The sequence below is a fragment of the Anas acuta genome, chromosome 8 (genome assembly GCF_963932015.1).
Source record: "Anas acuta chromosome 8, bAnaAcu1.1, whole genome shotgun sequence".
NCBI classification, from domain to species: domain Eukaryota; kingdom Metazoa; phylum Chordata; class Aves; order Anseriformes; family Anatidae; genus Anas; species Anas acuta.
In genome coordinates this window covers 17,850,846-17,878,810 of record NC_088986.1, presented here as the reverse complement: position 1 = coordinate 17,878,810, position 27,965 = coordinate 17,850,846, and the positions used below count along the sequence as shown (strand labels likewise).

Here is a 27,965-nt window from a genome sequence, read left to right as displayed (position 1 = left end):
AGGAATATGCCTATTCAATATCTGTTCTCTAAAGCCTGTAACTCTGATAGACAGGTGCCCACGTACTGCACCAACCAAATTAGCATCCACATAAGGATCTGTTTGCTTACTCCTGAGTAACTCCTTGTTATCAGATTCTGCTGTCAGATTCCTAGAAGCCACTGAGCACATGTCCATTTCCCCATCATATTCTAAAACTATCACAACTGTCCTTATGATGCGTTGCTTTGGTATATATTTTGGCATCACAGCTTCCTATTCTTGTTTTAAATTAAATCTCCCTGTAGTTGGTTCACAACAGTGAGAATTTTGTTAAGCCCCAAGGAATGTTTAGTATCATGCCAAATTCTTTCCTAACCCTTGCCATGACAATAATAATTTCAAAGTGTACCCAAGTTGCATGATGGAATTATTCTCGGAAGTTTTTCAAAAACAACCACGCACATCTCTCTCCTTTTCTCAAATGACTCCACACAGATTGAAAACATACCTGCAAACATAAGCTCTGAGACATCTGGTTTGACATGGAGACATGTAAAGAGTGGGAGAGCACACTGTGCTTTATTGATTTTCTCCTTCATGTTACTCAGAGTGGTGTCCATTCTCTGCACGAAAAGAAAGAAGTTATGTCCAAAAGGATCCTATAACAGCCTGCTGATATTTCAGAGACTACTTTTTTTTTCTAGAGTTCTCAAATACAGGAAAATGGGCAAATTTGTTTACTTCCAAGAAAAACAGACCAAAAGAATTTGTAAAAGGAAGCAATTTGCTTGAATGTCTTTTATCTGCACAATTCAGGAGGAAAGGAGTAGGCAAAGAGTTGATAGGAAGGTGCATTGCATCATTATATAACGCATTATAGAATCCAAGATAACATGACCACAAACAAAACTGTATTGTTGGACAGTGCAAATTCTTCCTCTCCGTTACTTTAAAGAATAAAACTAGGAAAAACCTTCTCTTATTCAGAACTGTCATTAATGATCATGTTTTCCAATCTATGCTGTTTCTGAGAAGTCAGGAAAGACTGTCACTAGGAAAAGCAAACAGACCATTAAGAGGCTTATATTTGCTAAGCAAAGGCCTGCATCTTCCTCAAATAATATTCTGGTGTCCGCAACCAAAAACAGACTGAAAATAATTACAGCATAATAGTACTAGGAAACGTTATCTGTGAATAACCAAGAGCTTTATATCCATTTTTCACCAAGTGTGTCAGCTTCAGATTTAAGCTAAATATCTGTGCATTTGTTTAACTCCTTAATAAACAGGGACTTCTAACCAACCTCACAGGATCATCAACACTCCTTTATCGTCAGAAACTCACTTTATATATCATTTACTAAAAGCTATGTTGCCTGTTTTTCAGTATTTTAGTGTTTAAAAACTAACTATAATGTACACTTATGAAATACGTAAGTGTATATATAAAACAAGTCTGTGAATCTATTAACACATTGCAATCTTATGATCAAATCTAAATTCTGCTTACTTGACTCGCTTGAACTTGAAGACTATGTGCTCAATTCAGTCAAATAGGATTCGTCAATAATAAAATACAACGCTATGAAGTGTTGCTGCTATTTCTCAGAAAAAAACAATACTAGAGATGTGTATCTGGTCTTCCCCCTTGTAAGTAATATTTCATTAAGTAAATGCTGCTTTTCTTATAGCAAAATGTGCATAAAGGGGTTGCAATATTTTGTAAACTTTTGTTGAAAATGCTTGAGCTGTAATTTTCATGTATGATATATAATGCTAAAAGGATGCTGCAAATATCCGGCAGTTGAGTTCATTTCCACTGCACACGAATGCATGATGTTTTCCTAGCTCTTAAGAAATGAGTACCATTCAGAAACACATCCCGGAGCAAGAAGGTATTTTATGAGTTTATTATCTAGTATCCAGTCAACTATAACTTTAAATATTAAAAAAAAAAAAAAAAAAAAGCATCAGACTTATTACACAATAGTTTCACAACTCCAATAATCATAAAAATGCACTCACATTATGGATAAGTGTTTCACCTATTAGCATTCCGAAGATATCTGTGAATGTGACAGGCTGTCCTGAGCTTTTTTTATTCCACAGTGCTTCAATGTAGCGTTTGACTTTCTGAGGAGTGAGCAGCAGAAGTGGGTTGTGACTCACAGAGTTCATCAATTCTTGATTAATCTCCTTTGGTCCTTTTTCTGGAAAATCCGGATGTGAATACAAAGTTGACATGTACCTGCAACGGAAATAGGCTCTGTGAGTGCCAAACCCTGTTGGTTTTTTTAGGTGCCCGAACCATACAGCAATCCCATAAATAATTGGATACAATTGCTGATTAAATCAGATTTTTTACTCACTGTTTACACAATAGTCTTTTTTTTTTTTCAAGACACAGAAAGCTAAATAATTTGTTCTAAATAGAAACATACAAACACATATTCTTACATAACATTTATGATGTAAAAGATTAAAGTGTTAATCGTTTACCTGTTAAGGGATAATGGACAGAACTGTTGAAGGCTGAAAAATCAGACTTTCAAGTTGTCACAGTGTGCCTAAGTTTGGAGGACTGGAGATTCTATAAGCATACATAGATAGTTCATTCACTCCAAGATCTACCCCTTTTTGTTGCTCTTCAGTGCATAATCACTATTCAAAAATTACTAAAATATACTAGTTTATTAGTGTATTTTCCAGGATCTAGGTGTTTTCATAATAGCACAAAGCATTATGACAACAACACGCGCAGGGATTTGAGTCTGAGGATTTGGAAGAAGCCTATCAGGCAAATCTCAATTTTGTCATTGAGTAACTTTGGAAACTAAAGTTTTGTTTACTCAAAACAAAGTTTAGACACGCATGTAGACAACTGTGGTTTTCACTTTATTGGTTTAGGTAACAGGATGGTTGAAGACGCTAGACAGGCTTTCCTAATCTACTAGAGGCTCCTTTCACTATTATTTATTCCATTAGTTGGCTCAGGTATACATACCATACTGCAGGCATAATTTTGCGTAGCAGTTTCACACACACTGTGTAAGTTTGGCTCTGAGATCACTGCCCTGCAATTTACTTGACAGCATGATGAACCTTGTCACATGCATGATGTAAGGACTTGATTCATTAAGGCCTTGCACAGTTGCTAAAGCTTAGCATGCACGTCAGCTCGTGGGTGGAACAAACACAGCAGCAAGCTTCCATCTAAGCAGAGAAAGGAAAATGCAGGATGAAGAATTCAGTACAAGGTTGAAGCAAGATGACAGAAACAATCAGGGAAGTAAACACATTGCTCCGAAGTTCGGCATGCATCTGAGTGAACAAGCAAAAACCTGCCTCTCCCTCCAGGAAAGGGATACTCCACCCTTCAGAAAAAAAAGAGAAGAACAGAGTATTATTCCCAACTAACAGACTGCATAGAAGAAAAGAAAGGAAAAAGGAAAGGAAGAAGGGGAAGGAAGAGAGGGAAGGAAAAAGGGGAAGGGAGAAAGAGAGAGGAAGAGGGAGAGGGAAGAAGAGAGAAGAAGAGAAGAGAAGAGAAGAGAAGAGAAGAGAAGAGAAGAGAAGAGAAGAGAAGAGAAGAGAAGAGAAGAGAAGAGAAGAGAAGAGAAGAGAAGAGAAGAGAAGAGAAGAGAAGAGAAGAGAAGAGAAGAGAAGAGAAGAGAAGAGAAGAGAAGAGAAGAGAAGAGAAGAGAAGAGAAGAGAAGAGAAGAGAAGAGAAGAGAAGAGAAGAGAAGAGAAGAGAAGAGAAGAGAAGAGAAGAGAAGAGAAGGAATGTCAAAGTGTTAATTTATTTATTCATCAAGCAAGGAAAGTCCAAATAGGTGACAGTAAAAGTAAATTTGTTTAAATACAACTTTTTGCAGCATATGTTTCTGACTGAATCAGTTTGGATAATCTTGCTATTTTAATAAATATTCTACAGGTTTCCATTGGGTCAACCTTGTATTCACACCTGAGTTTTCTAGAAAAAAGACCACATGCCCAGCTGAGACCTTTCAAGAATATGGACTATAAATCCAACCCTAGAAAGACAACGAAAAGTCTTCATGTAGCATTGCACAACTCAATTGCTCCTCATCCAGTCAAATGAAACCTTTAACTTTTGAGGAAAATTTGAAACAGTGCATCTGGATGGCTTAATAGCCAGTGGTAAATCTGCCTCCCCAACCATTAGTGACAGAAAATGCAACAAAGGCAAGTTTGGGATGCCAACCTCTTGTAGTTAAATCTGAATCACAAGCTGTTATTTTAGCCCATAGGTTGTTCTGTCAATTCAAATGCTTCCAGCATTCTGAAAACTTCCTATTTAGTATGGGAGCAGTGAGCAAGCTTCACCCAAAAGTGGAAAGTAGTTGAAAAAAATAAAAAAGAATAGAACGGATCATTATTTACATGTATTTCAAGTAACAAGTTTAAGAGTATTTCCTTAGAACATGTAACCAGAATTCGTGTACTTGCTTGAAGTTACAACAAGGGACAAAGCTCATGCCAGGCAGATCCCCCGCTCATTGATATTTTGCTATTCCAACAAAAGTCTCAAAGAAATGAGACATTCGTATAAGTCCTATGATTGATTTAGACTGGGAGGAAGGAACCTTGAGTCCAACCTCCTGTTCAATGCAGAATCAACTGAAAAATCAGATTGGGTGCTCAGGGCTTTGTTCAGTCAAGTTCTGCTTTCACATCAAGTCTTCACAGAGTCAGACAGAGAGAATGACATCTTATCCAGCCCAGTCAAGTAAGGATGGAGCAATCCATTCCAGTGCTTGACCACTTTCACTGCAAAACATTTTTCCTAACAAATAATCAAATCTTTCTTGACATAACTTATGGCCATTACCCCTTGTGTCCTTTATCTATACACCTCAAAGAGTTTTCTTTTCAGTTACTCATTAGGTAGCTGAAGACAGCAGTAAGATATGCCCCCACCACTACCTTTGCCTTCTCTTCTCAAGGCTAAACAAATCCATCCACCTCAGTTTTGCATGTGGTTCAGTCCCCTAATTCACTAGGTGATCCTTTGATGGAGTTAATTCAGTTTGTCTGAACCTTTCTTGTACTAGGTGTACTAGACCAGATTCAGGTCCAGATTCAGGTCCAGCTCCAGTATTTCAATTGGTACATACAGAAAGAACTAGTTATGATAAAATTCTTTTTTGTGACATTTGGATAATACCTTGCAAAGTTCAAAATTTTCTTAATATGCAAAATCCTCTACTGCAATCTGATCAATTGACAATAAAAACAATTTCAAAAGTAAGACAAAAAAATCTGTAATTTTCACTTAATAAAAAATGTGGTGCTAAGGAGACCAAACAGTTAAGAAATTTGGCTTGATTTTGCCAAATGCCTTTGGCTGATGAAAAATATTCAGCTTCTAAAAATGTTACATCATTTCATTTAAGAAATGTGAAAACAAATAGTTTCAGCATTTGTAATAAAGGTAATTTGCAACAATTTTTATATAAGCCAACAAGACAAAAGGCTGTGGATTCATAACACTGGGTAGGGAGAAGAGCAACCCTCTTATTCAGAAGACTGGTTAAGGCAGACGTAACACAGGTTCAAATTAGTCTACTGCCTACAAAGCCCTGAGCCTGTAACACCCAGAGAGTGCCTTTCACAGTGACATCACTGATTTTCTCCTGCTGATGTTGTTCCTGTTAATGACAGGATGAAGTATTCATTGAGTCAGACAGAAGGACATCATAACTACTTGATTAGGGCATTCTCAAGTTGAGACATCTTGGAAGATCTTCTCTCGCATCTGATTGACAAATTGTTTTAAAAAGCCATGGTACTTTGTAAATGAAACAGTGACAATAACAGTGATACAAGGCAAATCACATCACATATCGGCATGGCCATCAGCATTCTTCCCTTCAAGCTGGAATACATCTGCTCAAATTTCCTTATGCTAAAAAATGATCCCTGAGCACGTCTTGGACATTCCCAGTAAATCTACTATGAAGTTTATCTACTACTGAGTCTAAAATGGAACAAAAGATCTTTCAATGATTTAGAGAATCTTTGAGAAGTACCCCAAAAGGATATAATCCACTTGGAATGGAATGAGTCATCATTCAGTCTAATTGATTTGTTTCTTTTATTTAATAAGAAAAAGAAAACCAATCAAAAATATTTTGAGTTTATATCAATAGCTTGATTTTTTTGGTTCACCTAATAATAAGAAAAACTCAGTTACACAGTTATAATATGCACAGCATTGACCACTGATACAGAATCGTGGGTGTATATGTGTAGCATCTCTTTCCATCTATTCCTGCTACCAAAGCTAGGAAGACCACCTGGAGTCTGAGCCGTCCTCATCCATCCTTCCAGGCACTCTAGAACACCTCCACTAGCAGATCTGCTCCACTGCCATGCTGTATAGTAAGACAGCTGGCTCCCTAAGCAATTTACCTGTTGATAGTGTGTACATAAAATTTGCTGTGAATCACAACCTTAGAAATAAGTTAATTCTCATGAAAAATTGTTCTTGAGCTTCCTGAAGAAATACTGAAAGAAAAACAAAAGAAAAAATCCTTACCATGTGGATCCAGAGAGGCCAGCAATGTAAGTTGCACAGTCTAAAACTCCTGATTCATAAAGTGCTTTCATAACTCCAGCAAACCCTACCATGGCACGAAATCCACCTCCTGAACCCAATACTGCTATCACTGGTACCTGCATAGATGAGAAGAACACAGTATGAACACCTCACTTCTGATAAAGACTTAAAGTAGCAAATAAACGTTACTCATCAGTCACTGGCCAAGCATACCGTCCCTGTGCTAATAAGGTCACAATTGAGTGATCCTCACAGCAGAGATGAAACCTACAATTTTTCTAGCCTGTGCACAGACACAGGTTAGCCAAACAGAAAGTATTCTGCAGTGTCTTAGTGTCACGTGTGTAAGAGCTTCCTATTTATGTTGCACCCAGGGGCGGTCCACCAGTAACCAAGAGGTGCCAACAAAAGGTGTGTAACAGCACCTCAGTGCTCATCCATGTGGGCACAAGTGATATAGGTGAGACCCTGAGCAGATGAAAGATGTTTTTCCCCCTCTTGTAGCAGAAATGCAGGGCACAGGGGGCCACAGCTGTGGCCTGTGGAGTTGATCTTTCCCATTTTGAAATGGAATGGTTTAGGCAGATGTTACCACGCCTAGGCAACATCAGAAGAAGACTCCTGTAGTCTTGCTCATGAAGCCTTGCTTGATGATGAGGATGGTCCATTCAGAAAATAACTATCAACTTAACCAAAAGAGTGAGGAACATCCTTCTGAACAGACTCTCTAATTAAGTGAGGAAGACTTCAGACTAACTAGTCATCAACAGAGAACTACACGAGCAAAGGGTGCAAATACTGCAAATGCAGGAGGTATGCATGGGAGAAAGCTAGTGGGGAGACTTGCATATTCCCTCTCAGGAGGGAGAGGGCTCAGAGGCTCACCTCAGAAAGTCTCTGTATTAACGTACAGAGACTGGACATGAAACAAATAAAGATGGAAGCTCATGTGCATTCACAGTAACGGGATGGCACAGCCAATGATAAAGACCTGGTGGGACAACAGGCACACCTGATGCACTGCCATGGAGGTGTGGAGACTGCTGAGGAGGGATACGCAGGGAAGACGGTGCAGGGGGCTGTGCTCTACAAGAAGGCAGCTCCTTGACTGCACAAAACATTGGGATGAAATTAGACACACATCTTTTGGGATTTTGTGTTTCAAGACAAAAGAAAGTTGTGGCAGTCCTATTCACATTGCCTGATCAATTGGATGAGGTGGGTAGGTAAGGCTCTCCCTAAAAGAACAGCAGAAGTCTCCTGATCTGGCTGTGGTCCTCATAGGGCAGTTTAATCCCCTGCTCGAAGGGCAGCACTGTGCAAGCCATCAAAGAAGTTTGTGACAATGACCTAAAGCACATGCTGGAGGGGCTGACTAGTGGTAGTGCTGCACCTCACTGCTGCTCACAGACAGTAAAGGATCAGGGGACAAATGTGGCCACTGATAGCTGCCTGGGCTGCTAGTCCTCATGAGGTGACGGAATTCAGGATCAGACCAAGGCTGGGACGATGAATATCAGAGTTGGGACTCTGCAATATTCTAAACTCTGGATTATCCTGGAACTTGCTAGACGGAATCCTCCCAATTTTCTCTGTTGACTGTAAGTTAAGCATTGATAATGTAGTCCTTTCAGAGACACCTGGGACTAGCTGACCTCCAGAGCTTCCTTCCAAACACTATTTCTATAATTCTGTTGAATCATATTTTTCATTTACTACATGCTGAAAGGGGACAATATTATCACTGTGCAGAAACCTTCATTTTAGGTTCTTTACAGGCACAGAAGGGTAGTGCTTCAGTTTTTCAATTCTTCAGGTCAAATAGTAAAACATATAGAGAGGGTGAAAGTCAAATACTGACTCTCCTTTGCATCCTGTCTACTGAAAAAATGTACAGAATTTCCAGCTCAATTTACTAGCACAGATTTGCAGCACTGCTTCAGACTTTAAAATACAGCCAATAAGTCTACAAATCAGCTGTAAACCAAGTCAGGTCTCGGCAACAGTAAGCTATTGCCCCCACAATGTTCTAGTACTTAGAACACTAATTGCTGAATATCTTTAGAAGTAGAATTTATTTGAAGATATCTCCACCTGTAGTAAGACTTCTTAATAAAAATATACTCTGATTTTTTTTTGAATGTTTGTCCTGATTATCCCTAATTGAGGAAATAAACAAAGTAGAGAAGATATTAAACACAGTTATTTAATAACTTCTTAGTCACTAAACCACAGAAATTTTTAAAGCAATCTAAAGACCAGCTTTAATCCAAATGATATCTAAGTGACAGAGCCAAAGACAGCAAAAGTAACTAATAAGAAACAGAAGAGAGACTAATAGTATTTTGGTTAGGAGTTTAAAAGGAGCTTAAACCCACATTTGATAATAAAAACAAGGATATTACTAAATAGCATGAAGACAGTCTCAGATTTAAAACAACCTTGCAAAAACTATCGGTGAGATAAGGAGAATTTATGTGCATCCTTACACCTATTTAACTGCTAAGAGAAAACTGAGCAAGAGCAGATTCAGTTACAAGTGATACCATAATGAAAACATATTTATAGGAGTTTTATGTTATACTTCTTTCCTTCTTCTGGAAATATGACAGAAAAAAATAAATGCCCACTTGCTACCAGCATGAAGAGTTTTAGACTAAGCAAGAGTCCCACCTGGCTTTCAGAAACCAAGAAGAATTTTCCACTGTTCAATGGTGATAAGACAAAAACCTCTTAGTTGTTACTAAGTGTAAAAAAATCACATACTTGCGCAGAAAGCCTGTATCTGATCAAACCAGTAATCAGTTAAAAATTTCACTGAAACTCAACGTAAGCTGCCAATCGATGGGATTAGTTATAAGAAAAGGGACCACGTGATTACTGAGTTTTTTTCTATAGGCTCCATACTTTAAGCAGTGAAATTCCCCTGTGGACCAAAAATGTATAGCCCCTTGGAAATGACCAAATAAGGTGAGACATTTCCTGAGGCTTCTGCTCTGCAAAAATTGCTTACTCTTGATGCAGTAAGATTATTTGATTATCTTCTTTGTAAGTGTTAAGATTTAGTAATAGAAACCACAGGTATTTATTGGCATCAGCATTCATCATGCATATCCAGAGATAGCTATCTATCCAAAAATGACAAAACAAAGGTAAAGATTTAGGACATGCCTGTTTTGTTAAGCCAACACCCCAATAACGGAGCAGTTGCTTTGAACAGAAGAGCCATATTACTAATCAGAAATTTAATAATGTACGTTAGGCTTTGAAAGCTCTTTACAAACACTACCTCATTAATCCACATAGACAAATCCTAACAGGATGAAGAGGGTGGTTTGCAGGTGCAAGCCTGGAAAAAGTATGCATGAACACTTCCAAAGCACCACTATTCAACTAATCTATTCATCAGTAATGTGGCACAAGGACAAGGGAAAATGTGAGTTTCCTTCAGAATGCAGAGATGTCTGTAAGGAGGATCAACAAAGAATGTCAAGAAGAGTCACTAGCATCCTGGCTGCAAATTCTTCCTGTATACTTAACCCACAGAATCAGAGATTCCTATACTGGGGGAGGATGGATATACAGAGAGGTATGTGTATATATAGGAATCTCTCAATTCCACTTGGTATCAAAACAAAGGATGAAGAGTTGAAACCTCTACTTTATTTCCAGAAATGCAGTTCAATGAAAGAGCTCTAGAGTAGAGGGCAGTAGCTGAAGCAAGCTTCCCACATTAAATAAACCTCTTAAAAACTGAAAAAAAAATAAAATGGAGAGAAGCATCTATTGCACATTTGCATCCATTTATTTTAGCCAATCTAATCCTAGTTGACATGTAGATCATAAGCAAGGTGATGACAATAAAAGTTCTCTCCTGCTATGAAGAGGAAAGCAAAGAACATCTTTGCTACTACCAAATAGGTAGCTTTATTAAAGCAGCATTTCAGCTGCAATTCAGTTTCCAGCAGGTTTAAGTGAAAGAAATGGTGAAATCTGAAATTACATACACCCATCTGACATGTTCTGCTCTAGGATAAGTAAGGGAGAGGCAGGGTGGAAGTAGCTGCAGGCAGAGGACAAAGGGAAAAGAAGCAAGAAACCATCCCATCAGTGAAAAAGAATGGAGAAATGAGATTGAGGCATGCATATGCCTCCATGTATACAGGCTGTGGCTAATGCACTCCGCTCATCTGAGGGACTCTGCAGCTGAAATCCTTTGTAAAAGCTGTGTAGAGAGAGGTACTAATTCCACTCAAGCAGATTAGTAAACATAGATTCACAAGTGGTACACAAGAGAAGTCACACAGAAAGCCAACAGCAAAACTGTGAGTTCAGTTTAAGAGTCCTGGTGACAAAAGCCTACTGCTCTAATCCCTGGCCATACTGCCACACTTATTTCTATATGGCGGCATCTTTTCCTAAACAACCAAAGGGCCAGGCCAGCATGGCTTTCTTTTTCCTATGGTTGGTCTGCACAGCACCCAAGCTAGTTTTGAACAAACCAGTCTAGATATAATCCAAACAAGCTCTGCTGAACAGGACTTAACAATCTTGATGAAGCATTTCATCAATGCATTTGTATTGCTTCTAGAAACCAAGCAGCATTGTAACACGGGGAAAGGCTCAGTACAAAACATTTCTACTTCAACCCTTGGGCACCTCATTTCACCAAGAGCTGACTGTTTAATCTCTTTAACTGGATGTGAAAATGAAAAGCATTTGGGAAACAAGATCTCAGAAAAGCGAGCTCTGAAAAAGACCATCTCAGTCATACTTTTCAGTAACCTGGCAAAAAAAAAAAAGCTGAAATACATTAAATCCTGTTTTGGGAATGAATGGTGCAGATGTTTTTGTCCAAATGCCCTGGAAACACAGTGCACAAAATCCAGACAAAAATGCCTGTGGTGTGAAAATATTTGCTATGGGGGACATATATATTATTAAAAATTGTTCTGCAAATCCAGTCTGAGAGAATTAGAGAAGTCTAATTGATTTTTGTATTTTTAGAAAATTGTTTAAAGCTACAAAAATTATCAAATGAAGTAATAACACAGGTACGAGAAATCTCATCCTCTGTGTTTTCAGAATGTGTTTCAACATTAAGCAAGGAGATTTGGAAGTACACACTTATCTACCATTCAGGGATGCATAATTATTTCACAGGTATTAAAATCCCACAGCATCCCTGCAAGGCACACATGTTGCTATTCACAGATGAAGAAACTTAGATGAACTCTGAGTAAGTGACTTGTTTAAGATCAAACAATGACTCATAGGCAGCTAAGAATACTTATGTCTCCTGATGCCATGTTAAGACTTCAAACATCCTATAAATCCTCCTGCTATCTCACATCTCTAGCAATAAAAATAAAAATGACAGGCTATAAGGACAAAACTGTATTTTAGTTTGAACAAAAAGGATTTTTCATCACTAGAAGCAGCTAAAAAATTTGACAAGTCAGCTTAGAAATACACACTTGGCATATGAAAAAGGGGAGGATCACATTACCTCAGTCCTTCTAGGGTTGATAAGCCTACAAAAAGAGATTATTGCCTGGTCTTGGAAGATGCAGCTACACTGATGAACTTTGAGACAGCGAAGGATACCAAGGGAAGATGATGATAAAAAGAATATGAAAGCTTACCTAGCTTTTGCAATAATGAGATTTACTGATGCATATACACCACCTGCATAGAACTGACACTTTAGGCACTAAGCATCACTCCAATCCTACCTGGATCTTGGCAGAACATCTTTGCATCTTTTCTGAGAAAGATATGTCTGCTGAAGAAGATCAAAACAATGTCATCCAGAAATATCTGCTCAGATAAGATTTGCATGTATCAACAATAAAATAACTGCACTGATTTTATATATATATTTTTTTACAAAAACAACCTTCAAAATGTTTGTACACAATGTGCATGATATATATCTCTACAAATAAAATATCCACAATATTCTCAAATTCTTTCATCTTCCTCAGAAAAAACATTCAAGCACATTTTATTAAGCAAGAAAAAGTTCAAAAGTGCATGTCAATAACACCTTTATTACCTACTGAAAACTTAATAGAAATTTAGAAGGCAATTCTTCTATGTTGGTTCCAGTTTCTGCATAAGACTGTCACATTCTGTTCATACTAAAATGCACAGAAAGAACCAGTGTCTTAAAGCCAGACTAATTCACTGATTCTGTTAATTGCTTGACCCACCCCAAACAGTCATCCTGTCCCAATGCTGGAAGCAAAACACTAGGCAGGGAACAAACAGGGAAGAAAGAGGAGGATGGAAAAGCTAGAACAATAAAAGTAACTGGACCTGGACCAAGCGTATCTTTCATTAACTTGAAATAAAGCACTGCTGTACAAAATCACTGAAAGTGTAAGTAGGGTTCAGCACACTTCCTCACTTTAATGTGACCCAAACCTTCATCAGTCTATCTAGCTCTACTGGGTTGACATTTTAAAGTACAGAGCACTTGTGAGTTGATGAAAGCTGCAGCTTCTGATACCCTCTAAGAATTAAGCTCCATAATCCTAATCCTATAAAACAAGCTAAGGAAAAAGAGAGGAAGGAAAGAAAATCAATTCTCAACTGACTCTGACATCAAAACAGCTCATTTCCTGCCTGATCCTTTAGACATGAAGGCCATACAGCCAAGGCGATGTTAAAGAGCACAATCTGAAGATAAAGCATGCAAGGGCAGGTTCCACCATTGTGTGCATGCCCAGAGCCACCACATGCTCCTTGTGCAGCAGATACTGCACGTGCCCTTCAGGTGTTTTTTCAGATGACGATCTCGGCTCAGAATCAAGACCTTAATAAAGGTCTTCAGCATCAGGAATAACAAAGGAATTCAGCATCAGAGTAGAATAAAACACAGGGATACATCTCCTTCCATGCAGAATTCTAACCCCAGCATAGCCTTCAAAGAATTGAAACAAGCCAGATTAGAAGTTACATCAGTTTGTTTAAGGTGCCAGTGCAGATGAAGAGCTGTGATTTCTATCCGATGATGGCATTTATGCAGTCTTGTCCTCTTGCATATAATGGACGTACCTTATTTAAGTGCATCTTTTCTCCTGCCTTAGGGCAGGAGAAAAATCGTTCCCCATTCTAAATGCAATATGTACACAGAGGGAAAATAAACTTCTCTGCTTTTCTTCTCTCTCTTTACATTGACCCCTTCTACTATCCACAGGGGATACTAATCTTGATGTGAACTCTCCAAACTTACATCACGGGAAGTGGTCAAGTTCTTGCTGTTTTCTTCTCCTAGAAATGACTTCATGCTATGCATGATATTATCTTTTCGTTGCTGCCGGAATTTCTTCTCCTCATCACACAAAGCCATACTGAATCGGAGATCTGTTGAAGAGCTATTTTGCAAAACAGATAGGCTTTAGGAAAAGGCATAATTCAAAAAAGAACTAAAAAAACACACCTAATAAAACAAAGAAAAATAACAAACTTGAATAAAACAAAATAAAAGGTTACACATGCAACAACTGCATCACGTGGGTCTATGGAATGAAGGAAGCAAGGAACAATGACACATTGTGTGGTTAAGATGTGGATTTTATACAGGAACTTCACTGTTCACATACTAGTGAAAACCAGACATTAAATATGCAGCTTCTGGTGGTGTATTGTGCAGTCTTAAAAATAAATACATAAACAAAATATATGTGAGTGGACAAGTTCATATACAATAGCCGTGATCCTACAAGCATTTGGAAAGGGGAAAAACTATTCATCTATTCATACAAGTAAAGTTGTTAAGTCAATGATACAATTGCTTGGTATTCCAATGTTAGATTTTCAGCTTAGAAATCTGAATTTTCTGCTTATCCATTGTAAAAAGAACTGCAATGAACAATGTTCATACACATCTACTAACACTTACTCTTAAATAAAAGGTACATTTTTAGGGAGGAAAGGCCAATTTTGATGCCTTATCCATTCAGCCTTACAATTAGTAAGTGTTTGGCTTTTAGCAGGAACTGTCCTGACTGCCAACTGGAGAAACGAAGCCTCTCTTCTTCAGCTTTTTCCCCGCCTTTCGCAATCAGAATTGAAAATAGAGCTGTGTAAAGACCTCAATCCTGTACTTAAATAACAGCTACAACTTCGGCTCCCACTTCTCATTTCAGATAAGGTAGGACAAACAATTCAAGCAGTCTCCTCCTTCGGACCGGTTAACTCACCCAGTCTCATTCCAAGGGTTTGAACTACAATACTTCCAGGCTCAGAGTTTGACAGACCTTTGTTTTTAGCAAAAGGTCTTCAGAAAAAGCCTCAATATTGCCAGCCCAGAAGCTATCGCATGCTGAACACTCCTTTTGTGGATGTGCACCGCTGAATTCAGCAGGATCCCTCCCACATAACCGCGTGTGTGTGAGCAACAGATACTTGCACTCAGCGATTTGCTGATAGCAGTGAGGAACACACAGATTCTTCCTGGCATCTGCCTCACTGAAACTCCCGTTTTTGTAAAAATACGCTGAAAAATGTTGTGGATACTTTGACACATTCGTTATACTTTTGATAGCACTTTCACAAATCCTTTATGAAAAACACATAATAGTGAATTGGATCTATCTAGTCACACACAATGACTCCTTAGATTTATCTTAAAAACTATTATGTAATAAAATACTGGTATTAAGAAAAAAGAGGGAAAAAGACTGTCTAGAGGCAATGTTCCATGGAAGTATATATGACACCATGAACTAGAAATCCATACAAGAATACAAAATCCACATGCCCATCAGAGAACAGCAGAGTTGAACTTGATTGGATGCTTTTGTTTTACCGCTTCAATGCCTACTGCCTATATAGCAGCAACACACAGCCAAACACCTTACATTCACCTCTTGTCTGAGACATGAAATATCTATAATGTACAAGCCCTCAAAGTTTTAGGGGTGGTCTTTGAGGACCACACACATATCATCTCTAAAAGAATAAAATGATGAGCAAAAATTATCCCTGGGGGATGTCTGTCAGCCTCCAGAGTCATTACATTTATAGTTACAGTGCTCAGCACTGCTATTTATAGTTCCTGCCAAAATAAAAGGACTCTTTAAATGCCTTGTGTTCAGTAACTCATTTTTAGACTTAAAAGGTATTTTTCTGATTACGCCTCAAGACAATTCTTGGTCTTTCACCTAGATAGGCTGAGAAAGGCGAAAGACATCTAGAGAAAGAAACAAAATTTAAAATATTTTTTAAAAATGTAGGCATCCGCATAGCTTTAACGGAAATCCTGCTCCTACTGAGATCTTCACCTTTGACTTCAGTACTGCATGGTATTAACACTTTTTTTTATTAACCTGGTATTAATACTGCATGGTATCAACACATTTCAGGGAGGCTTTGTAATGAGTATTCATATATGGTGAAAGTTAATGTGAGATGCAAAGTTACTAAAGAAGGTAAAATAATGAGGGTAATAGCTGAAGCTTATGTCTAAGAGCCCTTAAAAAGGAAAGTACTTAACATAAGCCATGATGAGAAATTCATATACAATAGCCTTGATCCTACAAACATTTGCAAAGGGGAAAAGTATTCATACAAGTAATGTCAAGTCAATGATACAATTCCTTTGTGAACTGCTTGGTATTTCAGTGTTAAAACCAGGAATCTCTACATGATGTTTTCAGGAAAATAATAACAGAATAAAATTAAAAATGTCTTTGCTGCTAATATGTTTTCCAGTTATCTTTTTTTTTTTTATATGAGATACTTACCACACTTCAAGAGACAACTCCAAAGTCATTTCTGTGACCTACACAAAAGAGATTTAAATCTGGTCACATCTCTTACAAAGGAAAAAAAACCCACAACATTAACACACCTGGAATATAAAAATACTACTGTCAAGGTGTTTTTAAAATTGTGAGTTTCTTTGAAATGTAACTTTTTTTTTTCTTTTTAAAATCACACAGTATGATTTCAAAATATATCACTTTATAACAATTACTCATCTTCAGTCTGAAGGGATATAATTGTCTTCACACACACTTAAGATCCTTTGTTTCTACTGCCAGCTACAGTTCATCTGGTCCTTGCTTCCCAGTTCCCTGGGCAAATTTCATGCTCAAACGGCATCTGAAACCTGCAAGGGAATGACTGCTCTGCGCTCCATGTGAGCTACCCAATGTCTTTCCATAGTCAAATAAGTCTAAATTATCAATCAAGAAGAGTGATTGCTTACAATTTCTGAAAGATGCAAGTAAATTAATGAATGTCACTACAGAATGCTTTCACTTCCATTAAGCATCTGCTAGGCAATATGTTAAAAAGAACAAAACAAAGTAAGAATTCTCCTGCCTCTTCAGAAAAGTAAGTCTGACAAAATGCTAGTTCATTGTCAATACTAAAAGGAACAATTTGACTGTTTTTTAGCACATCTAACAGCTCTGGTGATAACTAGCTGAATAGCTGCATGCACAAAAAATATTTGTGTGGCAAGAGGTGGGAATTTCAGAGCACTCTTGCAGGCTAAATGCGTCTATCTGGCCCATAAGCTACAGAATGGTCTCCTCTGCCTCATTCATAGAGCACTTAAAGGGGTTCCTAGCACACAAAAGGCTAAAAACGATGATTAAAGCACCAATTACACTTGTTAGGCAAAACCCAAAAGTACAGGGCTGCTGGAACTAAGAATAGGCAAGCATCTTCATGTCCCCAGCTCTCTCACAGGGAATGGCCACTGACACATCGGTCCAGCCTTGGAGGTGTGTAACACTCACACGGCATATTATTTTGCTCCACCTCAAGCTATGAAGGAATCATTCTCCTCCTCTCTGTTGTGTGCTCACCAGGAACAGGGTTAGAACTGGGCCAGCTCCTTGCTCTGCACATTTGCTTCACCCTTGTACAGAGTAGCTACTGAGAGGAAATTGCAAAGCTCCCCGTGGCCTCCCCCCTCCTGCATACCTGCCCAGGTAAAACCTGGTGCTCACCTGGAGCCTTCCACAGCGGGTGCTGTAATGAGGTGGCTCATTAACAAGGTGTGGGGGGGAGGAAGAAAAGGCAAAGAAATAAAGGGTGAACATGAAGAAACAGAGCAGAGTCATTTACGGAAACACTTCAAAGGCAGATTAGCAATTACATTATTCCAGCACCTGATATTACTAATTTAGAAAGCACTTCAGAAAACATGCAGTGATCCAATCATTGAAAAAATGTATGCGCACATTATTAAATAAGCCCTTCCAGTGAAATGTTCCAATACAGAAAGTGTATGTCTTTTTTTTTTTTCCCTTATACAGACTGCCATGGAAATCTCTGGAGTACATGTTGTGCATGCAAATAGTCTACACTGGGCTCAGCCTGACTTGATGTTCCTTTACCATTTGCCTATAAATTTCCTAAGGCATTTCCTAGTTAAATGCTATATTTTATGCACAAAACTCTCCTTTTCCAGTAAATGGGCTTTAAGCAGTTATTTGCTGTAACTAAACATACTTTTAAAGTTGTATCACAGTGATACAAAACAGCAGAGCAATCACAAATCACGACCTCTGCTCATATAATAAACCACAACCCCAAAGAGAAATGCATATAGTATTTATATGTATTGTATGGTATATATAAAGATGAGCAGATGTGAGGAATATAATTACAGCTGCTGAATTACATTCAGAATGGCCTCCAATATGTTACTCTAATAGGTCATGATATTTCAATACATGCAGAACAAATTCAATTACACATGGACTTAACAACTACTTCCAGGAGTTTCCGTGCAGACAGGCAATCCTTGTTAAATTGACACCATTTGTTTTGTATATGAGTTTAAAGAGAATAATCCAATCGGGGTTTGTTTGCTGTTTGTTTTTTTTTGTTTTTTTTTTTTTTAAGCAGCATTCATACTAATGCATTATTACATGCTAACTAGGGCTGTGTTACAACCAGCCATTTATTATAAGTGCAATGTATGCTAATAAATTAATTCCTGTTAGCTTTCTGGAAGCCACAGGCATATGTAGTAGAGATAATATACTGAACAGCAAAACCCATGTAACCTCTCTCACTAACAAAGACCATTAAACTCATTTGAACTAAGTGGTGCAGAAACTTTTCTAGAGAGCAAAAGTTTGAAACTAGGCTTTTAAAGAGGATCCTCTCAGAAACGAAAGCATTCAGTGCTGCTGATTTTCTTAATTCTCCTCTCAGTAAGAGCGTAAGAAGATAAATAGTGCCAGTGGGCCAGCCTTGTGTTTAACCATGGCCAGCACTGAATGAACAGGGCCTGCAGAGAACCATCCTTGCCTGAGATACCCCTCCCCAGCCTCCACATTTAGTTAATTTAGCTATTTCCTGACTGTCATGCTGCTGCCATCACCCCATCTATGATATATTCTAATCTTTTATTGAATTCAAAATTTGGTTCTATATTGAGAAAGTATGGCCATAAATACTAACGAGGCATACTGATGCAATTGGAAATAGTCTTGGATTTCCTTTTATCTAGGAACGTGTATTTCCAACCAGTATCATGAGCAGGCTAAATGTTTTTCTTATGCTTCAACAAAGTGACTAAGGGAAAACTCTGAGTAATATCAGACTCAGTGAGATTCCTTAGGAAACATTTTCTTTATAAGCAGCAAGTTTCCTGTGATTTGTGAAGAAGCTCTGTCTAACCACGACACAGCACAGTTAAAATTCAGACACCTGATACTGGACTGAAACTATCCAGATCTACACAGCAGTTTAGGTGGTCTCAGTTCAGGTTTAAAAACTTCCCATCACATTTGAAGCTGCATCAACACAGGTAAAGCTTCAAATGTTGCCACTCACATTGTTGAAAGTTAACTGGACCTCCTTCTTCTCTCCCAGTTTCAGAGAGGATATAGGAAATGTGGATGTGCCAAGAGTCTCATCCATCACATAGTTGGCATCCATCAAAGTAACCTAGAAAAGATACAAGGACATTCAATTCTACACTGATAAATCTCTTACTAATTCCATACGGTCTATGCCTAAAATTAAAATTTATAAAAGGGACAGGGAAATGAATATGACTAACCCAACCCAGTCAACACCCAGTGATATCATTTTAAAACAGGATAAGTTAATACATAGCGTAGGTGGCATTTTCAAGGCATTCAATGGCAAGAGTAGGACAGCATCATTTACAAAGCATTTTTCATGTGAGCACCTTTCTGTCAGTAAAAATCACCACCTGACTAAGCAGATGTAATTACTTCAAATTATATATAGTACATACATAATTATTTCAAATTTCCAGTTAGCAAAACTTCTCCATAGAGAAACTTTAAGTATTTTAAATGCAATATGCCAAAAAACATACAGCAGCTTTTCAACAAAGATGGAATCCATATGTCCTAACCTTCTATCCACAGACCAAGAATTTCACAGCAATGATTTGGCAAAATACACAGCATTCCAAATTACACAAAGCTTTTCTCTGTATCCAACCAGACCTTCAAGTCTCTTCTCATCCTCCATGTCAAAGCACATGCCTTTTCAAAACGTGGTACTGTACAAACACTCATGCAGACACAGCAGAATGTTGTTCAATGCATTTGCTCTAACCCACATTGGTCTACATCTGGCAGTCTTTTATCTCAGTGGTAGCCTTTCAAGTTCTCAAGATGTTCAGAAAGAATTTCAAATTACCATTTCCATGGTTTCTAGTAAATGAGTTCTCCAAACTCGTTTGGTTTATGAGTTTTTTCTGCTTTGTGAAAGTTTCTTCTAAAATATCGTGTTTTCAGCTTAGAATGTTTCTTTTGCATAAAATAAATGGAATCAAGACACAACCACTTGAATGACTAGTTGTTATATCTGGGTTCGACGTCTTCTTGGCTAAGAAGAATCTTTTTCATCCTATGCCACAATCAACCCATTGAAATGAGGAACTGTGTTTTAGTATAGAACTCATTTTAATGGCATCTACATTTCTCTGTTTTCTCACAGAACTTTATGCCCTTTGCTGTAATCTCTGAGAGTGGACATAAAACAAATAGCAATAGCAAGAACTTCTTAAGAGGATTTTACAGAGTTTCTTACACTACACAGAGTAAAAACTGCACTTGGGACATAGCTAAAGATTTAGATTAAAATAATCCAAGAAATAGAGAGGATCGCGAAGTCTACACTCAAAAGATAGGGTAGGTAGTTTCACAGATTTGAATTCTGACACTGTACCCCCCACAGGACCCCAAAGGCTCTGCTGTACACTGTAAGCGTGTACAACACTGACAGAACACAAATACTGGCTTTAACCTAGAAAATATATTTCTCATGGTGAAGAGAACATTTACCATGAACAGCATATATGTATGTATGCAGATATATATCAAACAGGTCCAAAATTAACCATTATTACATGGTATCACTGAAGCTTTGCAGGCAATTTTCATGATTTTTTTAGCATGTGTCTCAGAAACCATTCTTTAGGTACAATAAAGATACATTTCCAAATTCTAACTCTAATGAAGTTTACTGTGTTCTGCTACAGGAAATAGGGACTTGCATAATCCTAGCAGTAAACTACAGCCACACTATGCTGGAAATCAACCACCTGCCAGCTCATAAAATCCTATACTTTCTAATGACTGCATAAATCAATGCTAGAAAATACAGAAGTCCTGATAACTGTTTGCCTGTGTTATTATAAGAAAGCAGTAACTATGTGAGAGATTTCAACCTTTTCTCAAGTTTCACTTAGCCAGGTTGCATATCTATGACCAAAACATAGATCAAATCAACTCAGGTGACCCTTGCACCTGATAAACTAGAAGCTATTTTGCATAATCTCCTTTCTGCAAAACTAGTGTTGTTACATGTGCATAATTGTTCTTCATGCTCCAGTGTGATGAGCATGCAATTCTTCCTGCCCAAACAGTAAATCCTGATCCTCACCCAAGGAAGACAGGGAGCACTACTGCAGACACAAATCAGTTTTAGGATCTTGAACAGTTTAGTCTCAAGAGATTATAGTTATTAGCTTCACAGGCTCTGACTTCTGTCCTGTATATCCAACTAATTTAGATGGAAAACCTGTAAGCTTGGGTCAGAGGACTGTGCATGTTAGGGCCATACCCTGTGAAGAACCAAGCTAACAGCACTGTAAAACTTACATGCTTACCATGCGCACTGATAAAATAATTATACTTACCACTAATTTATTGTACACAACCCTGAAAGGCTTAACATATTGATATTAGATGGTGGCTTGGTGAACAAGCCTGCACATGGTGTAAGAGTTCCCAAAACACCACTGGATGGGCACAAGGAGAAAGCAGAACCATGATTCTGCTTTCTAAGGGAGAAGCAGGGAAAGAGCAGAGACTTGACTTTACCCCCAACTATTCACAGTCTGTAATAGTTGAATCAGTGAAGGAAGCAGAGACAAAATAATTTATGGCTGATGCAAGGAACACTAGCCCTCAGGAACACTCTGAAGGATGACTCAGAGAACTATCTTACAATGACTCTCAAGACTATTCCCTGAATAAAAGAATTCATACAGTACTTCCTGCTGAGCACCATGCCTAAACACAAAATCTAGCCTGTAATATTAAAAAACAAACCCCGAAATCTTCACACAACAGATGCCATACACACAGAAGGTACTGTTATTTTAACCATCCAGACATTGCTCGAGTTCCATTTTCACAGATGCAGATCAGTCACTTGATTTACCTCAAGAACATTCTCTTGGTTGGGATCCAGAATGAACTCAAAAGTCTCGTTCCACACGGGATTGATGTCATTATTGAAATGTTTAGTTCTCTTCCTGCAGTCAGGGGCAGAGGGGATGAAGAGCTCCACATAGGGGTCTGGAGTGTCAACTACACAGCAAAACAATGCAAACATTAAATAAAATTCAAGTTTGGGTTGTAACAGTTATGTTAAACCACAGATCATCTCTTGGTCTATGACAGGAATATATTTAAATGGAACTATATAAATCTATGACTATAATGACGTAAGTGATACAGTGGCATTACCAATATGCCAAAAGAAACAGAAATTATGCGTTTAAGAGAGGGGAGCACCTTGAACAAACAGGACACCGAGATAAATTCAATTTTATTGGAAACATGTATACCTCTATGAAGCAGTGGTAATTATTTTTAAAAGCTCTTATCCTTTCCTCTCTTTCTAGCCTTTAATTACTTTGGCTTCTATCATACCAATAAGTATTCCACAAAAACAGTCCTTAATTAAAAATGAAAGCAAGCAACTGGGAGTACAGTTTTGGAGCCTCTTATACCTGCAGTTTTGTGGAGGTCACCACAGTACCAACACTTTACAAACATGCTGTATTTGAAAAATAACTGTGCAGAACACTGATTGAAAATATAGTAACATACACCAACAGTACCTAATCAGAATTACTAGTAGGAGAAAAAATATACCTTGAAAAAATTCACCTGACATGTTCAGTGATGGCTATTTCTTCCTGAAAGCAAAGCACGCATTGTTGGCAGCCTGACAAATCCAAACAGTTAAAGCTAGTAATTTTCTTCTGTCAAATGAGATTTTTCCATCAAATTAGATTCTTTTCTGTCTGAGATTTAACCATCACCAGTGTCAACATCTCTATTATGAATGACAGTTCATTCCTAAATGAGAAATTCCAGTTGTGGCAATCCTTGTATAGCACTGCATTGTATTTCCAGAAGAGATTATATCATGTTTTCACATTTCAGTTATACTTCTAAAAGACAGAGCACTGTGTAAATAGGAACTTCATACTATCAGTTTTGAATGCAAGGTCCGAAGTATAAAATAGGCTGTGTTTGAAACTGCACCAACATTTCTCTGACTTATTTTTTCTAAGTCCATATTAGTTTATTTCACTTCAAACATATCTCCAGTAACAGTAAGGAATTTCTTTTTTTTTCTCCATTTCACCATTGTCAATCAAGTATTTATAGAAAGTAGATTTTTCAACAGTTTCTTATCCTACAAATCCAAGAGCCAGTCTGATGAAGACCTTTCCAGACTCTACAACACTGCTGCACAGGAGAGCATGGAAAGTTATCTCCAAGATTTTTGTGGTCATTAAAAGCCATTTGCTGTAACATGGCAAAACATATACATGTACATCAATAGTTGCACTTGATGAACTTAATGGTCTCTTCCAACCTAAGCAATTCTATGATTCTATTATCTTTTCAGTATCCTCTCTGCAAAGGTTGCCCTTGACTCTTGGGAAACACTTTCAAGAAAATGCAATAATCACTACAAATAAGAATCCTTTTCTTTTAAATATGTCTTTGTGAAAGTGATTGAAACCCATCTCAAGGTCAAACAGGTCTGAACATCCCTCCTTGTACATACTTGAAGTCTGAAGACTTCTTTCAACAAAGCCAAATGTGTTTAGGAACTCCAGAATTTCAATAAAATATTATCAGTGAGTGCTGAAGCCCAGAACCACCGGGTCCTTCAGCTAGGAGAAAGAAAAGAGCAAAACAAAAACAGCTCAATACTTTCAAATGGGTATCAATCTCATTTCAGAAAACACAAAACTGAAAGAATGCTTTTTGCAAACACTCAGGAGGTTTTGTTTGTGTAACAGGGAAGAATGGAATCGAAACTTCCAGTGGGGAACATCAGCTGGACCCAACATGCTTTCTGGTGCCACCACCCAAGAGAAGCATTGAACCTCCACAAAAAGTAGGTCAAATAGTGTGGCAGAGTCAGAGTAACATCTGAGTGTCATGCTGTGAATTAGATGTTCTTCAAGGACAGTAAGCAAACCTGTTCAAAAATGGAGACTCAAGAAAGTAAAAATCTGTATGTAAACAGACTCTGAGGGAGTTTTACACTGTGCTGCATACCTGTGGGTCTCAGCTAATTGCCACCACTTGGCAGGGCACACCACTACCTGTTAACTAATGCTCAGCTACTGAAAGTTGGGGAACAGCGAGAAAAGCCTTTAAATGGCAATCTTCATTAGCTCCTAAGAATTGATCTTAACTTGCCTCTTACCTCAAGTCAGATGAAGAGGGGGGATCAACCCCTAGGTGCCTTTCACATCTTTTTGTTTTCCCACTCACAGATTTTTTAAAATTTATTTTTTAATTGCCAGCTCCTACTGAATGCATTAGCTCCCTTGAATCACTACACAAAACTGTTCCAGAAGGCAGGGAATCGAAGCCCTGTGAAACTAAACAGCAAAACACCTACCAAAATGAGCAATGACAAGATCTTATCTGCTAAGTCCAAGCATCGAGCAGTATTTTGGCAACAAACACTACAGACTCGCAGTGCCAAAAGGCTGAACTTGCCCCCAAAAACTTGCTTTTTAACAAAAATACTGGCACTAAGCAGTGTTCTGAGCAAAACATCAATGCTGCTCTTTCAGTTCAATTTTTATGTGGTTAGGGGATCAAATCTAAGTTACAAAACTCGCATTTTTCTTTTAAACACAAAGAGCAAAATGGCTTGCTACCTGCTTTCCAAATCCCAAAGCACGTGGAAACGCCAAACCACGGCACAGCTGGCACACAGCTGCTGTTTCTAACTTCCTACGAGACAGACTCCAAGTGAGTGTTGAAACAGAAACTAAACCCAAGGCACAGAACAACTAAACTTAGAAAATCAGTCACTAAAATAAATAAAAGAAATATCTTGGTAACTCTGTCTTGCCAAGCCTCCCCCTCACTCCCTGCCTTTATTATGTTTTTTAACCCAAGGCGAAGAGTTAATCATCTGCCCTTTAATGTTTGAAAGTTTATTTTGTGCTATTTTCAATTAAGAAAATGAAAATCTATTCTTTCCAAACTTCCTTCTTCAGCTGAAGAGGAAAAATACTGGAAGACTGTGCGCTCTGATTAAGATACTGCTATAAGCTATGCTATATAAATCAAAATTTTATTCCTTGTTATCAGTTGGGGATGACACTCAAAAACTAGCTACTGGCAACCTGGCAAGTCATGCAAAATTATTCACTTAATGTGTTTTAAAACATTTTATCATATGCAGATAAAATAGATGAAGTGTATATCCTCTTGCACAGATCTATTTAGTCCTGTATGTGGTTTTGCTAGTTGATTTCCCAGGTATGTTTTTCAGAAAATGAATCCGAAAGTATCAGTGAGAAGTAGCTTGATCACTGCTATTATCTATATGTTGATGGAAAAAGAAAGCATCCTTATGAAACAGCTTATGAGTCAAAAGCTGATGCTTTAGAAGTATAATCACTACAAGAGAATGAAGATTCTATATGTAGGGGCAGCACTGTCACAGATTTGCTCCTTTATTAAAATAAAGCAAAACTTGGAAGAAAACAACCTATGTGAAAGACCAACCACACACTTCTCAAGAGAGGCAACGTGTAAGCAATCGTACTTCTCCCTCGAGCTACTTCTGCAGAAAATGGCACTTCCACACAACTCTGCAGGGCTATGCTTTGCACACAGATTTCTGCATGACTCTTATAATTTGTGGGCCAGCAATCTGCCCTGCATTTGAATTTTGTAACGCAGGTAAAGTACGTGGAAGGTTTGCAAATGACAGAGCTATGGACACAAGCACTATTGCCAGACAGTGACTGTAGAGTGTGATTTCATATTCCTCCCTTTCTGGCACTCTTCGATGCTTTTCCAGTGTCTCATTGTGTGTATGCAACTAAAACATCATTCTTCTACAGTGCCTAAGCGCTGCCTATGTAATGGCACAGACGTGAAGAATATGAGCTGACATATGTATCTAAAAACCTACCTTTACACTACCCTGGTCTCAGCATTGATTTCAATGAGACTAACACAGAGTCCTCCAATTATCAGCTTCAAGCTGGACTAATTATAAAGGAAGTTAACAAACTGATCATAATAAGCCTTCTGAAAGATTTACAGCATCTGCCAAATTCCCAGGGGTTGAAAACAGACATCCAAGATCTAAAGTAGGCTCGGCATGAAGTTATTTTTAAACATGCTGGCTTAACAAATGGCCGAGAGGTAGGAAGTAACAATTTAATGACTTTTCATCTATCTCTACATATATAATTCCTATAGAATCCTATCTCTACATTATACTGTGAATCATAAGTGAAACACACAATGGACACTAATTAGGATCAATCATTCTCACATTAAAAATGAGTAATGCTCAAAGCAATCTATTAAAGAAACCTGTAAAATTTTCTATGAGTGGAAGCCATTTTATCTTTTGTTACTGATTTGGTAGGATGACTGTCATCGGGCCCCCATATTAATATAATTAACTGTACATATTTCAGTCATTCCAATTGCAATTATTTCAATAGCATAACAGAGAAACAATATTAAGGTTGTTCAAATCTCAACCACCAAGGATAAACCCACCTCGACCATACATTAAACTTTATCTAATATCCATCAAGCCTTGAAAGAAATGCAAAGCTCTTGAAGTATTGTAAAATCTGATTTGTCACAAAAGAATCTGTCTTTTTCTCCCACGAGCATGTTGTGAATACCAGCGACCATAATGGATTATTAAATAAAACTAAATTAACATTAATTTCAGTTAATATATGCATCACTGTTACAGAAAGTAAATCTGGATCCAGGTTTTTTGGACCCATGATCTCCAGCTACCACACCTATGCACCTACAGGAATATTCCAGCAAGCATACTGCAGAACTTCCTTAAAGAACAATGTTAGTTTGGTTTATTGGAGTTTTTTGCCTCCTGGTTAACCAACATCCTCTAAGAGTAAGTGCTATCCGGTTCATAAATTATTACTAGGTCCCAGAAGACCACCTTTACCACTTTCCATCAGCTTTTTGGATTACAATACTGAAGTACAACTTTATTAACATGGGAGCTCTAACTTCCTTGTATCTCATTCTCCTTTAAACACAAACAGTGAGGTTTGAGGTATGAAACTAGACGTGAATGACCACAAACTCCTCGAGCCTTTCCCCATCAGTGTACCATTCAATCTATGTTCCCAATGCCTGATATTCTTTCCTCTCGTGACACTGAGAGCCACACAGATAACTCTCCCCCGTGCCACATGCTGCTTTGTTGTTTTGATTTAAGCACTAACAACACGAATTTTGGTGCTGCTCAGCTGAGGCCCCTACTGGGAACTGCTGGACTGCCCTCCTCACAGAGTCACAGAATGGCCGAGGTTGGAAGGGACCTCTGAAGATCATCTAGTCCAATGCCAGCTCTGCCCTAGGCACAAGCAGTTCTGCTTGGGGAGGGGACTCAAGGAGGAATGTGTGCTACATATCCACTGCCTTATGGAAGCTATCAGACCTGCTGGGTCCTGAGAGAAACCCTAATCAAGGTGCTTGAAGGCATTTTCAACAGGCTGAAAATGTATTAGCATTGATCACTGTAAACCAGCATGACACATGCTACATAAATCTTTTCATAGGTTTCAATGCATGCTTATAAATGATGACCCAATTTT

General features: G+C 38.1%; 1 protein-coding gene across 6 annotated transcripts in view; it reads right to left on the bottom strand.

Annotated features, from left to right (window-relative positions):
• The window catches only part of PLA2G4A (phospholipase A2 group IVA), a 118,526-nt gene that overhangs the window by 23,297 nt on the left and 67,264 nt on the right, over positions 1-27,965 (bottom strand). For 5 of the 6 annotated variants that reach the window (XM_068690664.1, XM_068690663.1, XM_068690661.1 and 2 more), the window contains 7 exons: positions 22,253-22,401; positions 19,379-19,492; positions 16,321-16,358; positions 13,806-13,947; positions 6,545-6,681; positions 2,008-2,230; positions 491-605 (listed from right to left, as the gene is read on the bottom strand). In XM_068690664.1, the coding sequence (XP_068546765.1) occupies positions 491-605; positions 2,008-2,230; positions 6,545-6,681; positions 13,806-13,947; positions 16,321-16,358; positions 19,379-19,492; positions 22,253-22,401 (918 nt within the window). The remainder of the gene's footprint in view (positions 1-490; positions 606-2,007; positions 2,231-6,544; positions 6,682-13,805; positions 13,948-16,320; positions 16,359-19,378; positions 19,493-22,252; positions 22,402-27,965) is intronic. The other variant, XM_068690665.1, reaches the window with a different exon arrangement.